Genomic DNA, 16,173 nt, shown 5'->3' with positions numbered 1-16,173 from the left:
AGGCCACACGCAGGCGCACTTCACGCCCCGCCCGCCGCCGGCGCGCAGGCGCAACTCGCACCTCCCCCGTGCGCAGGCGCAGCCTACTCCGGCGCCCAGAGAGTGGTTTGCGCCCCCCCGCCGCCGCCCGCCGCCCGCCGCCCGCCGCCCGCCGCCCGCCGCCCGCCGCCCGCCGCCCGCCGCCCGCCGCCCGCCGCCCGCCGCCCGCCGCCCGCCCGCACACTGACAGGCCGACTAGGACTTGGGTGGGAAGAACTTTATTCGACTTGACTTCCAGCCTTGGCCACGCAGGCCCTGCCCGCCCTGGGCCCGCGTCACGGGGCGCCCCCGCCTCCCTCCTCGTCGTCTTCCACGTCGAGCCCCGGGATGCCGCGGATCTGGCGCTGCAGGGCCCCGCCGAGGAGGGGCTCGCCTTCCTCCTCCTCCTCCGGGGGAGGCGGCGGCGGCGGCGGCGACGCGGCGCCAGGGTTCGGCTCCGGGGGCACCGGGGGCTGCGCCGGCGCGGCCTCCGCGTCGCCCGGCGTCCCTTCGGCCTCGTCCTGCTCTCGGTCCTCCTCGGGACTGTCGGTGAAGGGGTTCTCACCCTGCAGGGAGCGCGGGCAGTGAGGCGGGGCCCGGGGCCGGGGCGGGGCGGGGCGGGGCCGGGCGGCGCCTTACCTTCAGGTAGCGCTCCAGCTTCTTGCTGATGAGCTTGTTGTTGAGGATGCTGCGGGCCACCATGAGCGAGGACTTCTTGGACTGCTCCATCATGAGCTGCGGGCAGGGCGGGCAGGGCTGGAGACGCTGTCCGGGCGCCTGCCCGCCCGCTCTGCGCTGCCCCACTCTGCCTGGCCGTCATACTTACTGGGATCAAGGGTCACCTACAGAGCTCGGCCCTGACTTGCAGGAATCACACAGAAGCTTTCTAACCCACACGTGCACAACCCACACAACGAGGAGCCACAGGTCCCGATCCGCGCAGAGGCCTTCAGCATCGACAGAGCAGAAAGCCAGGAACACCCATGTCCAAGGCCAGTGAGCTCCAGCGACCATAACCCACAGGGTTCCAGTCTTGAAGAGCTAAATGCGGCGCGAGCCGCAGCGCGGTGCAGTGCGTGAGGCCACTCATCCCGCGCTGCAGAGCCTGGGGTCAGCTAACGCACCTGGGAGGCAGACCACGGCCCACCACCCACCAGGAGGCCCAGGTGGCTCTCTGGGCTCTTGGTTTTGGCCTGGCCCAGCCCTGGCTGCTGCAGGTCCCTGAGGAGTGAACCAGTGGATACAAGGTCCCTCTTTTCTGTCTCTCCCTGTCTCTGTCACACGGCCTTTCACATAAGTTTTTTTTTTTTTTTAAAGTAAAAATTTGTTTCAACCCCTTTCCAGAACTTATCCTAAGTTTAAGAACTGAAAACATGGGCCGGCGCTGTGGTGTAGCAGGTTAAACCTTCGCCTGTGATGCCAGCATCCCATATGGGCACCAGTTCGAGACCCAGCTACTCCACTTCTGACCCAGCTCTCTGCTACAGCCTGGGAAAGCAGCAGAGATGGCCCCCAAGTGCTGGGGCCACTGCACCCATGTGGGAGATCCAGAAGAAGCTCCTGGCTCCTGGCTTCAGCCTGGCCCAGCCCTGACTGTTCTGGCCAACTGGGAGTGAACCAGCAGATGGAACATCTGTCTCTCCTCACTCTGTAACTCTGCCTTTTACATAAACAAAATAAATAGATGAATAACTCTTTAAACAGAACTGAAAACATGGAGTCACTGCCTACAATGCTGGCATCCCGAATGAGTGCTGGTTCAAGTCCCCGCTGCTCCACTTCTGATCCAGCTCCTGGCTAATGCGCCTGGGGAAAGCAGCAGGACATGGCCCAAGTCCTTGGGTCACTGCCATTTACGTAGAGGCCCAGATGGGAGTTCCAGGCTCCTGGCTTTGGCCTGGCCCAGCCCCAGCTCTTATGGCCATTTTTGGGGAATAAACCAGCAGATGGAAGCACTCTCTCACCCCCTCTGTGTCACTCTTTTCAAATGAATAGGTCGAAAGAAAAAAGAAATTCGGGAAATGCATGCACAATAGTTATATGGTGATGAAAAACTGGAAAGCACTGGAATGTTCTTTGGTGGAGGAAATGATTACATCAGACACTCAAAAGCACACTGCGCAAGCCCCTAAAATCGGGCTCATGTGTCCACTGGCATAAGAAAGGTGAGTGACAGGGCAGTGGTTGTGACTTGCCCCCAGTGGCTCTGGAAGGATGCACACTGACCCGTGTCATTTCCTCTGTGGTTGGGAGTCCAGGCACATCTCACTGTCATCACCAGAAAGCCAGGGGCAGAATGGGAACGAGGGAGCTAGAGCACACACCTGCCTCCGGGACCCCTACAGAGCACTAGCCAGCTCTATGGATGTCTCAGAAAGCCATAAATCAGGCTGCTGCACCCCCTACTCCCTTTTTCTAGGTGCGTGTGTCTTCTGCTACGTGGGGAGAAGATGGACAACCCTTCTGCACGCTGCTAAGAGGGCATCATCACAGGGTCCTTCCTTGAGGCTCCTCCCCCTTCTGGGCACCCGGATGGACACACTGCAACCTGCCCCCAAAGATGTTCCCACACAACATCACCAGAATAAACCGACATGGACCTCCCTGCTGGTGCTTTCAGTTCTAACCCAACTGGCCCCCCGTAAAGGGACAGTCACTGCCAGAACATCACAAGTGGTGCTGCTTCTGAAACCTCTACTGAAACTGATCGGTCCTCCTGCCTGTCAGCACTGGATCTTACCACTGCTGGGCATTTCTGCTCTCACATAAAAATGGAAAAAAAAAAAAAAAAAAAAAAAAAGGAGGGAAGAACACTTGCAGCATTACTCCAGCAAAGCTGAGTTATCTGACAGGCCTGCTGGGTCACCTTGCTCGGTGTTTCCAGGTCAACTCCTTGGTGGCCTCTGGACTTACCTCCTGGCTTGCCCAGGAAGGATTCCTTTAACCTCAAGGCAAACAAACCTAAATTGTTTCTGATCTTTTACTTTTTCACGCTAGAATTTTCTAGAGTTTAACAGTTGACATGAGGCAGGGGTCCTACTTTGTTCTGTGGAAATTACTATTAACCATTATTTCCTACTAAATTGGTATATAAGGTGAATGCTCCCTTATTGGTAACTCCGAAATTCAAAAGGCTCCAGAAGCACACGTTTCCCCCCTAAACTCATTTGGTGGCAAAACGTGAACTGAGGTCACATTTTGTATCATCTCTCTTCATCCCACTTGTACCAGTCACCTGCGGAGTTACTGATGTCCGGCTACCAGGCACTTTCCTAGACCCTGCTGGCAGGGTCACAGGTCATACCATACTGTCTTTATACTAACCATAAGGAACACTAAGTTCTACAACACACCAGGATCCTTGGCCACTCTCTGTTCTGGGCCACTGTCCTACTACTCTGCCAGGATCACTTTTTTGCTTTTAATTGCAATAGCATTGTAAAAAGTTTTAAGCAAGCCCCTGAATTCACTAATGCCCTCTGTCTAATCCTGGCTATTGTTAGACTTAATCCTATCTATATTTTCTGGAATCCTATCTCTTACCAAACTCTTACTTCTAAGAACATTTTGCTGGAACCACTCAGCTTTTCTAAAAGCACAATCACCTTCACTGCACAAAGCTCTTATTTCTAGTATTTTTTAATCCAAAATGTTGCTGGATTTCTCACTGAACCAAAAATAAAACTCTATGCACAATGTCTTATAGATAGTCACTACTCTATCAATTACTTAGTGCTTTTATACTTTCAACAGTAAACAAATCTACAGTTTCATCTTGAGGGAGTCTTCATGAGGTTTTTGGAAACTAAGGCACAAGGCTTCAGAAACACCAACTAGGGAACTCACTGCTCCGAAGGCAGGCAGAGGTGCACCTCAGAGCCACTCCACAGTGCAACTGACGGAGAAGCTACTCACAACCAACCAGTTGGGGTTTTGGAAAGGTTCCTAAGGACACGGCAAGTAAGTGAAGAAACACCTAACGGGGGGAAAGTGACTGAGGCCCAGGAAGCGGAGAGCGGGCTGGGACGTCTGCAACGTGACCCACTACTTGTTGCTACCAGCTGGGCACGATGGAAACACCACTCCAGACTGCGGCCCACACTGCTCAGCCGCTGAGGCTTGGTTCTGAGCAAGCACAAGGTGAGAGGTGACAGCTCCTGTTCTTCCACCCAGGCCCTGTGCGTGGTGTGGAGGCTTGACTGTGGGCTTGGCTTGTTCATCAGGAAGAGGCGCCCCACCAGCACCTAAGGCAGCAGTCACTCAGAGAGAAGCACTATACTATCCCGGCCCCCAGCGTCTTGGCTCTCAGATTTTGCCCAGGGGAGAGCCTGGCAGGTCACCATGAGTGCTCGGTCTCTTCCCAAAGGAACTGACTTCCTTGGCTGGGGAGTGAGGGGAGGTCCCAGCGCTGTGGACTCTCTCAAAACAATGGAGAAAGGAATTCAGAGGAGACCCGGTAGATTTAACAGGGACGTCATCTGAATCACAGGCCAGTTAAGTGCCAGGGAGTTTCAGTAAGACAGCTAAGAATAGCTTCACAGGAGTCGGAATAAATCTCAATCATCTCAGAAATGATCCTTGTACAGAAGCCCACGTTAACGCAACCAGCTGGCCATCAGTGGAGTTTTAACAGTTCAGTGTGAGCTGGGAAGACAGTCAGAAAGAGCTCTGCCCACACCACTGTCATCCAGGGTGACTGTGCACCTGCCCACGGCTTCCTCTTCCAAGGTACAGCACTGTACACTGTGGGTGCAAGAGGGCCCTCACCCAAAGAATGTGGCAGTCACTTCACAGTAGACAAGCAGACACAGCAAGACCAGCACCAGGAGTTGCCAGGATATACAAGACATCTGGCTGCCAACAAAACATTACAAGACATCCAAAGGAGACTCTGATCCACACGTAGGAAAAAAGGCCAACAGAAAATGCCTGTGACAGCGCCCAGATGTCAGCTTTACAGACCGCAAGGTCACAATTGCTACTGTGTTTCAAAGAACAAACGCCTGAAGAGGCAGAAGGCACAACTGCACTGTCAACAGAAGACATCAGCAGAGATAAAATTCACACAAAGCAACCTGGCTGGCGCCGTGGTGCTGTGCGTAAAGCCAGAGCCGCCACCTGTGACACCAGCATCCCATATGGGCGCTGGTTCGGGTCCCGGCTCCTCCACTTCTGATTCAGCTCTCTGCTAATGGCCTGGGAAAAGCAGTGGAGGATGGTCCAAATGTGCTCAGGCCCCTGCCACCCATGTGGGAGACCGGGAAGAAGCTCCTGGCCTTTTCGGGTTGTTGTGGCCATCTGGGAAGTGAACCAGCAGATGGAAGATGTCTCTGTCTCTCTGTCTCTCTCTCCCTCTCCTCTCTCTCTCTCTCTCTCTCTATATATATATACATAAAACTCTTTAAAATCAATCAACCTTTAAAAAAGAAAGAAAGAAACCAAATCTAGGAAGTGAAAGGCAGAGTGCAGACATCAATCACGCGACCTGAACACAGAAACAGAATGCATGGGACACCAGTATGCAACCCAACATGTACATGACCCCTGATGATAACAGGGGAAGAAATATCTGAACAGGAACAGATGTTTGCTAAAAGCTTCCCACATCAAAGACATTCAACGAACCACAAGGGGAACCAGCACAAAGAGATCTAAGACAAGACATAACGTAACAAAACACCACAAGTCAAAGACAAGGGGGAAATCTTGAAAGCAGCAAGAGAAAAACACATCATCACTTAGCAGGGACCCCCAGGAAAGTTAAAAGCTGATTTCTCATCAGAAACAAGGCTAGAAAGCAGTCGGACAATAGATTTAAAATGCACAAGGAAAACAAAACAAATTAAAAAAAAAAACCTGTTAACCAAGAATCCCATACCTAGCAAAGAAAAGGCAAGCTAGACATTCCAAGGTAAACAAACTGAGAGACTACATCGCCAGTAGATCTGCACTGTAGGAAATACTAGAGAAGATTCTTCAGTCTGAAAGCACGTAACCTCAGAACAAAGTGTGAATCCCGTCAAAAGAATGGTGAAGACGATTACGTAGTAAGACGTTATAAACTCTCATTCCTTTTCCTTTCTTCTCAAGGGATTTAAAAATCCATTTACATAAAACTATCTCAACTTTTTCAATTACAACACACAGAAGTGTAAGATGGTCGATAATAACAGCTAAGGGGCCGGCACTGTGGCATAGAAGGTTAAGCCTCTGCCTGCAGTGCCAACATCCCATACGGGCATCAGTTCGAGTCCTGGCTGCTCCACTTCCGATCCAGCTCTCTGCTATGGCCTGGGAAAGCAGTGGAAGATAGCCCAAGTCCTTGTGCCCCTGCACCTGTGTGGGAGACCTCGGAGAAGCTTATGGATCCTGACTCTGGATCAGCCTGGACCATTTGGGGAGTGAACCAGCAGATGGAAGAGCTCCCTCTGTACCTCTCTTTCAAATAAATAAACTCTTTCAAATAAATAAAAATAAAAAAAAATAATAAATAGTGGTGATAGTGACAGTTCAAAGGAGGCTTCGGGGTGGGGAGCAAAGCCATACTGGACAAAAGAAATGACTACAGATGGTAACTCGGGTCCGTTAGAACAAAGAGAACCAGCAGCAGGCAGCAGAAGGCTAAGGCAAGTGGAACATAAGCTTGACCGATTTAAACGCTTTCCCTCCCTCCCCCAGGTCTTCAGAAGACCTAGTTTTGCAAAGTAATAATGTTAATAATGTATATATATGCGACCTATGTATGGCAACAATAACACAGACAAATTGATGTGCATACTTAATGTAGGAAGGAGGTACTCTCATTGGAATTGCCATTCTGTCTGAGGCAGACTTGAAGAAGTTCCTGGATACATAAAAGGTAAGGTCTACAGAAACCATGGAGGAAGTAACACCAAAAAAATGCAGTGAAAGCGAATCAACAAAAAGCAGCAGTTAAGATGCCGCTCCGCTCGGGATGTCTGCCACCATGGGCAAGTGCCTGGCAGTTTTGCTTCACTGCTGCAGACATTTGGGGAGCAAACTGGCAGATGGGAGCTCCTCTCCCTGTCTCTCTAAATAAATGAAAGTTAAAAAAAAAAAAAAACACAAAACACAAACAAGCCACAAGGTCAAATGAAATGCTGTCCGTTGAGGACACACTTTGGATTCCAAGACACTAATAAATGGGAGTAAAAAGATCGAAAACAGGCAGACACCAACCCTGAGGGAGCTGAACTGGGCATGGGTATTTGGTGCAGAGGGTAAGCTCTGCTTGGGACTCCTAAATCCCTTATCAAGTGTTTGGGACAGGTGTTGTGGCATACAGGATGAGGCCATCACTTGGAACATCTTAGATCACAGTGATGATTTGAGGCCCTGTTACTCCAATTGTTTTTACTTTTTTAAGATTTATTTATGTACTTCAAAGGCAGAATTACAGAGAAAGAGAGAGAGGTCTTCCATCCACTGGTTCACTCCCCAGATGGCTGCAACAGCCAAAGCTGGGTCAAATCAGAAGCCTGGAACCAGGAGCTTCATCCAGGTCTCCCACAGGGGTGCAGGGGTCCAAGCACTATCCCAGGTGCATTCACAGGGAGCTGGATGGGAGGTGGAGGACCCAAACTGGCAGCCACATGGGATGCTTGTAGTGCAGCAGCTTTACTTACTGTGCTGCAGCGCCAGTCTGTTAACTCTGTTACTCCACTTCTGATCCAGTTTCCTGCTAATGCATCCAGGGAGACAGCACATGCTGACTCAAATGCTTGGGCCCCTGCCAACCATGTGGGAGATGCTGATGGAATTCTAGGCTCCAGGCTTCAGGCTGGCCCAACCCTGGCTGTTGTAGGGATTTGGGGAGTGAACTGCGGAATGGCGGATCTCTTTTTCTCTGTCACTCTGCCTTTTAGGCAAGTGAAAATAAACACAAAACATTTTAAAAGTGCCTGGGTTTGAGTCCCAGGTCCAACTTCCTGTAAATGTAAATGTGCACCAAGGGCAGTAGCAAGATGGCTCAAGTACATGGGCTCCTGCCATTCAGCTGGGAGACCTGGATTAAGCTCTTTTTTTTTTTTTTTTTTGAAGATTTATTTTATTTATTTGAAAGGCATAGTTATAGAGAGAGGTAGAGACAGAGAGAGGCCTTCCATCCGCTGGTTCACTCCCCAGATGGCTGCAACGGCCAGAGCTGAGCCAATCCGAAGCCAGGAGCCAGGAGCTTCTTCCGGGTCTCCCATGTGGGTGCAAGGGCCCAAGCACTTGGGCCATCTTCCACTGCTTTCCTAGGTGCATTAGCAGAGAGCTGGATCAGAAGAGGAGCAATCAGGACTTGAACCAGCACCTTATGGGATGCCTGTGCTGCAGGCCAGGGCTTTAACCCACTGCATTGTGTTCCAGTTCCTGGTTTCGGCCTGACTAGGACTTGGCTATTATGGGCATTTGAGGAGTGAACCAGAAAATGGAAGATCTCTGTTTTTCAAATAAATAAAAAAGTTTTAAATTTGTATTGGAAAAAGGGTACAGTAGATAAAGCTGCCATCTGCAGTGCCAACATCCTATATGGGTGTTGGCTGGAGTCCCAGCTGCTCCACTTTCAATCCAGCTTCCTGCTAATTCACCAGGGAAGTCAGCAGAAGATGGCTCAAGTGCTTATGCCCCTGCACCTACGTGGGAGACCCATAGGAAGCTCCTGGCTCCTGGCTGCAGTCTGGCCCAGCCCTGGCCATTGCAGCCAACTAGGGACTGAACCAGTGGATGAAAGACATTCTCTCTAACTCTCTCTCCCTGTAACTCTGCCTTTCAAATAAATAAATAAATCTTTAGGAAAAAAAAGTAAAGGAGGAAAGCTGAATTGGATATTCTAGTATCAAACAAAAAAGACTAACAAAAAAAATGGCAGTAAGAAAGAGACATGGGGCTGACACTGTGGTGCAGTGGGTAACGCTGCCGCCTGCAGTGCCAGCATTCCATGTGGGCACCAGTTCAAGTCCTGCATGCTTCTCTTCTAATCCAGCTCTCTGCTATGGCCTGGGAAAGCAGTAGAAGATGGCCCAAGTCCTTGGCCTCTGCACCTATATGGGAGACCTGGAAGAAGTTCCTGGCTCCTGGCTTCGCATCGGTGCAGCTCTGGCCATTGTGGCCATTTGGGGAGTGAACTAGCAGGTGGAAGACCTCCCCCCACAACTCCACCTCTCAAATAAATAAATAAATAAATAATCTTTAAAAATAAGAGATTTAAAAATGATAAAAGGGTCAATCTAGCAGGAGGATCTAGCAATTCTAAGTATATACCCACCTAACAACAGAACATCAAAATACATAAAAAGGAACACTGACTGAAACAGAGAGAGAATTCAACAATCCCATGTTAAGTAACAGAAGGAACAATTTTAGCAGAAGACCAACAAGGAGACAAAGGCTCGAACAGCAGCGCAAGCCACTGGGCACGAGATCTACACCCTGCCAACAGCAGAATACACATTCTTCTCAATTGCACAAGAATGTTTTCTAGGATGGACCATATGCCAGGCCATAAAATACACCTCAGGAAAAAGGAACCAGAATAATTTGTTTTCCAATCACATGGAATAAAATTACAAATTAGGAGGCAGGAGCTGTGGCACAGCGGGTTAAGCTGCTGCCTGCAGCGCCAGCATCCCACATGGACGCCACTTCCAATCCAGCCCCCTGTCAATGTGTCTGGGAAACCACTGGAAGATGGCCTGGGTGCTTGAGCCCCTGCTATACATGTGGAAGATCTGGATGGAGTTCCAGGCTCTTGGCTTAGGCCTGGCCCAGCTCTGGCTGTGGTAGTCATTTGCAGAGTGAACCAGCACATGGATCTCTCTTCCTCTCTAACACTGCTTTCAAATAAATAAATCTTCTTTAAAAAAAAAAAAAAAAAAAAAAAAAAGGAAATAAAGAAATGAGAAAAATGGAAAGGAGAACAGCAAACTAAACCTCAAAGCAAGGAGAAGGAAAAAATAAGGATCAGAACAGAAATTAATGAAATAGAGAATAGAAAAAGAAAAAAAGTCAACGAAACCAAAAGTCTGTACTCTTAAAAGTCAAAGTATCGACAAGCTCTGAGCAAGAATGACGCCAACAGGCGGCTGGCATTGTGACACAGCTAGCCAAGCTGCCACCTGTGATGCCAACATCTCCTACGGGTGCAGATTTGAGTGCTGGCTGTTGCATTTCCAATCCAGCTCTCTGCTAATGTGCATGGGAACGCAGTGCCAGATAGCCCAAGTGCTTGGGGCCCTGCACCTACGCGGCAGACCTGGAAGCAGCTTTGGCTCAGCCCAGCCCTGGCCACTATAGTCATTTGGGGAGTAAACCAGTGGACAGAAGATCTCTCTCTCTCTCTCTCTGCCTCTCCTTATCTCTCTCTCTATAACTGCTTTTCAAATAAATAAATCTTTATAAAGAAAAAAGACCAAGAAAAAAAGACTCAAATGAGATAAGAAAGAGGGGATACCACTACCAACCTTGTGGAAATAAGAGAGGTTATAAAGAAACATTGTAAACAAGCACATGCCCAAAGAGTAGAAAGCTTATACAAACTATGGAAACTGACTCACACAGAAATATACACCCTGAACATACCTGGAAGGAGTACTGGCTGAAGCAGAAATAACAAAGCTACCTACAAAGAAAAACCCAGGCCCCAGGCAGCTTCACAGGAGATTCTAAAGCCTTGATAAAACCAGAAGAGGAGGAAAACTTCCAAACTCATTCTATGAGGCCAGTATTAACCCGATACCGAAACCACACGCAAGAAAAAAAAAAAAAAAGAAAGAAAAAAGAAAAAGAGCTTGCACTAATGTGATATATAGAGGGAATTCTGAGCTTGTAGGATACATCCTACTTAATGACATACCAGAAGGATAAAACAAAAACACTATGAACATCTCGACAGATGCAGAAAAAGCATTTGGCAAAATCCACCACCCTTTTACAACAGACTCTACGAGAAAGCAACAGAAGAGAACTTCAACTCAATCAAAGACAGCTAAGAAAAAGTTAACATCACTCTTAACAGTAAAAGATCAGAAACGAGGTGAGGACATTCATTCTCACTTCCATTCAACATTGTACTGGAGGTTCTGGACAGGGCAATCAAGTAAGAAATACACAGAACATCTTAAGAAATTCACTAAAAATCTATAAAAATATAAGCAGAAATAGTTTAAATACTACTAAAATGACTTATTAAAAACTATTAGTTTAGTAAGGTAGTAAGACACAAAAGTCACTAGTATTTCTACAAAAATGCAAATAATAATCCAAAAATGTTATTAAGAAAACAATTCCAGGGCCATCACTGCAGCATAGTGGGTTAAGCCTCCGCCTGCAGTGCTGGCATCCCTATGGGCAGTGGTTGTGTCCTGGCTACTCCTCTTCTGATCCAGCTCTCTGCTAATGCCCCTGGGAAAGCAGCAGAAGACAGTCCAAGTGTTTGGGCCCCTGCACCCACATAAGAGACCCAGAGGAAGCTCCTGGCTTCTGTCTGGCCCAGCCCTTTGCGGCCATTTGGGAAGTAAACAAGTGGACTGAAGACTTTTCTCTCTGCCTCTTCCTCTATCTCTGTAATTCTTTCAAATAAATAAACAAATCTTAGAAAAAAATTCCACTTATTTTTATTCTTTAAACAAACATACATCTTTTTTTTTTTTTTTTGACAGGCAGAGTGGATAGTGAGAGAGATAGAGAGAGACAGAGAGAAAGGTCTTCCTTTGCCGTTGGTTCACCCTCCAATGGCCGCCGCGGCTGGCACACCGCGCTGATCTGATGGCAGGAGCCAGGTAATTATCCTGGTCTCCCATGGGGTGCAGGGCCCAAGCACTTGGGCCATCCTCCACTGCACTCCCGGGCCACAGCAGAGAGCTGGACTGGAAGAGGGGCAACCGGGACAGAATCTGGCACCCCAACCGGGACTAGAACCCAGTGTGCCGGCACCGCAAGGCGGAGGATTAGCCTAGTGAGCCGCGGCACCGGCCCATATATCTTGAAATTTAAAAAGAAGTGCAAAACTTAATACTCTGCAAACTACAAAATGCTGCCAAAAGAAATTAAAAACCTTGGGGCCGGTGCTGTGGCGCAGTAGGTTAATCTTCCGCCTGTGGCACCAGCATCCCATATGGGCGCCATTTCTAGTCCCGGCTACTCCTCTTCTGATCCAGCTCTCTGCTATGGCCTGGGAAGGCAGTGGAAGAATGCTCAAGTCCTTGGGCCCTTGCATCCACATGGGAGACTCGGAAGAAGCTCCTGGCTCCAGGCTTTGGATCGGTGCAGCTCCAGCCATTGTGGCCATCTGGGGAGTGACCCAGCGGATGGAAGACCTCTCTGACTCTACCTCTCTCTGAAATAGATCCTGTATTAGTGGTGTAGAAGGCTCAATATTGTCAGCAGGGCAATATTTCTAAAACTGATGTAGAAACTGAATGTAAATCTACCAGAATACCACCTGGCTTCTTTGGAAAAACTAACAAGTTGATCCAAAACTCACATGGAAACTCAAGGGATGACCAAAACAACCTTGAAAAGGAACAATGGGCACTCACACCAATATCCAATACAGACGCAGGCTCAAATTCAGGCTGCCCCACTTCCTATCCAGCTCCCTGCTAGTGTGCCTGGGAAGGCAGCAAAGGATGGCCTAAGTTCTTGGGCTCCTGCACCCATGCGGCAGACCTGGAGGAAGCTCCTGGCTCCAGTCTGGCCCAGTCCCCTTTACTGTGGCCATTTCAGAAGTAAACCAGTGGATGGAAGAGCGCTCACTTGCTCTCTCTCTCTCTCTGCAACTCTGCCTTTCAAAAAATAAAATAAATCTTGGGAAAAAAAATTAGGTCTCAGTTTCTGATTTCAAATCTTATTACAAAGATACAGCACCTACTGGTATAAAGATAGCTCAGAATAAAATCAGGTAGCTCTAGTCAACTCTTTTTCTCTCTTTTAAATATTTATTTGAAAGGTAGAGTGACAGATGATACAAAAAGAGATCTTCCATCTGCTGATTCAGCTCAAACGTCTCAACCACCAGGGCTAGCCCAGACTGAAGCCAGGAGCCAGGAGCAAGGAGCTCCGTCCAGGTCTCCAATGTGGGTGGTAGGAACTCAAGTCCTCATCCACTGCCTCCCAGGCCCATTAGCAGGAAGCTGGATCGGAAATAGACTACTTGGGACTTGAACCAGCCATTCTAATATGGGATGTGGGTGTCCCTAGTGGTGGCAGCTTAACCTGCTGCACCACTTGCCTCTCTCTTTCAGCAACCATTCAAGATCATTCAATAGGAAAAGAATCACCTCTCATTTCTCTTTCAAATGATGCTGGGACAACTGGTTATCCACATGCAAAGTAGAGAAGCTGGATCTTTACCTTGTGTCCTTTGAAAAAAAATTAATGACCTAACTGTAAAACTTAACCACACACAATTCTCAGAAGAGAACATAAAGGGAAACCGTCATCACCTAGAATTTATCAGTGGATTTTTAGATGACACTGAAAATTACTTTTTAATTAAAAGGGGGGGGCAGTATTTGGCACAGTGGTTGTCACTGCTTGGGATACCCACATCCCAGATGGAGTGCTTGGTTCAAGTCTTGGCTAATCTCCTTTCAATCAAGCTCCCTGATAACATGTGTCCTGACAGCCAACAGGTACAAGTATATGGGTCTCTGTGCACACGTGGAAGACCTGGATGAGGTCCAAGCTCCTGGCTATGGCCTGGTTTAATTCTGGCTATTGAAGGTTTCTGAGGAGTGAATCAATGGATGGACGATCTCTCTAATTGTGGTAATGGTTGCAAAACTCTTAATATACTCAACACTGTTGAACTGTCATCTTAAATGGGTAAACAGTATGTGAATTGTATCTCAGAAAAGCTCTCCCAAAAATAATAATTAGAAGTTTTCTATTCATTTCTACTGTATGGAATTTAAAACAAAATACAGAATTAAATACATTCAAGTTATCTGTATAAAGCAACTCCTTGTGGCAACTTCTAAGGAGCTTTCCTCACCCTTCTAGATCTCTCCATGGTTACTAGTTGCTGTTTTTGTTTTACTTCATTGACGGTCAATCTTGCATTTCTATTTTGCTAGCGATTACTCATTTCTCCTAGATTTTCCAAAGTTTTACTAATGTCATTGTGCTCTATCCCCACAGATTCCTCTTCCCTTCTGTCTCTCAGCTCACAGCCCAGGAACCTGCTTGGCAATACCCCCTTGGCCTTGCTGCTGCTAAGGCCAGTGGACTTGTATTGCCTGGCTACTTGGTGGCATTTCCTAGTCCTCACTCTGTGCCCAAGCCCAACCTCTAACCCTGGCTCCCTGAGAATCACGACACTGAGAAAGACCAGAGATGAAGTGCTGAGCACAGAAAAAGGCTACAGGCCCCTGGGGTGCTATCATTGCTCCTAAATCCCACTGGCCTCTTCTAAAATGACGACAGCCAAACCTGTCTTTGGCCAGAACTGGTCCTGGGCCTCTCAGACCTCTCTCTACTGCACAGCCCCCTTCAGCTTGTTCCACCAAGGAGCATCAACTCTGGCGTCCAGTCCACGCCGTGCATTACAGAGATGCCAGGAAACTGGACAAAACAGGTTCATTTTCTCCCCCAAAATGTCCTTCTTGACCAATCACTCCTTCCCCACACCCACAATCTGAACAGCACCAGTGTCCACTGGGTGGCCTGAGGATAAACGCGAGTCATCCCTGGCTCCTGTCCCCTCCTCCCACAGCACAGGCATTCCTGACACCGTGGTCCCCAACCCCTCCACGGAGATGCTGAGGGCTCTAGCTCAACACCCATCAGCCTGCACCTGGAAACCTTGCTGCATAGGGAAGCACGCCCTCAGGACACACGCCCCCGTTTCAGCAACCCCTGTACCATGCACTCCGCCATCTGCCGCCTGTCGCTGCCCCCACACAGTGCACCTCGAGTGCGGTCTCCCAGGAAGGATTCTCACCTCTATCTCCCTCCTACCTGGCCCTGCTTCCCTGCCAGTCCCTGCAGAGGCCTCCGGCCAGCCCCAGGTGGAGGGAGGCCCTGTGGCCACTCACCCTACGGTTTCGGTTGTGTTCCATGGTCTTCAGGTGCTTCTGGATGATGCCAAACTGCATGGGGATGAAGAGGTCACAGGCTGCGCAGTGAGCTGCCTCCACCTTCTTCACGAAGTGCTCCATGGCAATTTCTGCAGGAGGAGAAGCAGGGACTCAGCACTGGTGACTAAGCCAGACCCAGATGCTTCAGAAAAAAAAAAACCAGACCAAGACCAACGATGGGCATCTGGCCAACGGGTAGGACGCCACCTGGGATCCCCGCACCCCCTATCAGAGTTCCTAGTTCTGCTCCCACTTCCAGCTTCCTGTTGACGGAGACCCTTGGAAACAGCAGGTGATGGCTCCAGTAGCCAGGTTCCTGCCATCCACATGCAAGACATGGACTGAGTTTCTGGCTCCTGGTTTCAGCTTAGCCCTGCCCCTGCTATGGTGGGCACCTGCAGTGAACCAGTGACAGCTTGCTTTCTCTCTCTCCAACTCTGCCTCTCAAAAAAAATGAACGAAGACAAAAGCAAAAACAAAAACACAAACCCTCACAAATGAACAGCTCCTCGCCTCGCCTCACCACTTCTAATGGGCCTGCCACTATTCTCATAGACTCTCCCTGAGAAGCAAACAGTAGGCTCTTGAGCCCTGCCTGGTGGGGGTGGGGCTGGGGCCTCCTCACCTTGGGTCAGGTCCTGGTCTCTGTAAATCTGCTGGATCAAACCATCAAGGTCCTCCACCGTTTTGCGGAGCTCCTCTGTCTTCTTGGTTTTGTTGGTGACATATTCCTGCCAGAGACACCGATGTTCGTGGTGGTGGTGGTGGCAATTGTGCCCCTGAGGGGCCCGAGAAGCTCTGAATAGCTATTATGCTGTCCCAAGGCTTACCTGCAGGAAGTCGGCTGTCTGCTTAGGGAGCTTGGTGCCAACGTACTTAAAGTGCTCCTTGTGAAACTTGCTGTCAAGGTGGCTGGCCATCTCGTCCTCGTAGAAGGTGCGGTATTTGCAGAGAGAACACACAAACTGGATCCTGCCACAGGAGGGAAACAAGGGGCTGAGGCTGCACGGGTCCGAGGTCACAGTGTGGCCGCCTCACCCAACCCAGCTGCAAGCCCTGGAACAGGCCTTGC

General features: G+C 49.2%; 1 protein-coding gene and 1 long non-coding RNA gene across 12 annotated transcripts in view; one reads left to right on the top strand and one right to left on the bottom strand.

The window, feature by feature from the left end:
* Window positions 1-241: 241 nt before the first annotated feature.
* The window catches only part of AKAP8L (A-kinase anchoring protein 8 like), a 34,597-nt gene continuing 18,665 nt past the window's right edge, over window positions 242-16,173 (bottom strand). For 8 of the 11 annotated variants that reach the window (XM_002722798.5, XM_051837911.2, XM_008250681.4 and 5 more), the window contains 5 exons: window positions 15,932-16,073; window positions 15,727-15,832; window positions 15,060-15,190; window positions 658-753; window positions 242-584 (listed from right to left, as the gene is read on the bottom strand). In XM_002722798.5, coding sequence (XP_002722844.2) covers window positions 315-584; window positions 658-753; window positions 15,060-15,190; window positions 15,727-15,832; window positions 15,932-16,073 — 745 coding nt within the window. In that variant the 3' untranslated portion in view covers window positions 242-314. Of the gene's footprint in view, window positions 585-657; window positions 754-15,059; window positions 15,191-15,726; window positions 15,833-15,931; window positions 16,074-16,173 lie in introns of those variants that run through there. The other 3 variants (XM_070058795.1, XM_051837912.2, XM_051837914.2) reach the window with 1 other exon arrangement.
* On the top strand, window positions 748-10,807 carry LOC138845633 (uncharacterized). Its single transcript, XR_011382841.1, has 2 exons — window positions 748-2,183; window positions 2,438-10,807. It is a non-coding gene; the product is annotated as an uncharacterized lncRNA (long non-coding RNA).

Source organism: Oryctolagus cuniculus, chromosome 16 (assembly GCF_964237555.1).
Source record: "Oryctolagus cuniculus chromosome 16, mOryCun1.1, whole genome shotgun sequence".
Taxonomy (NCBI): domain Eukaryota; kingdom Metazoa; phylum Chordata; class Mammalia; order Lagomorpha; family Leporidae; genus Oryctolagus; species Oryctolagus cuniculus.
This window is presented reverse-complemented; position numbering and strand designations above follow the sequence as displayed.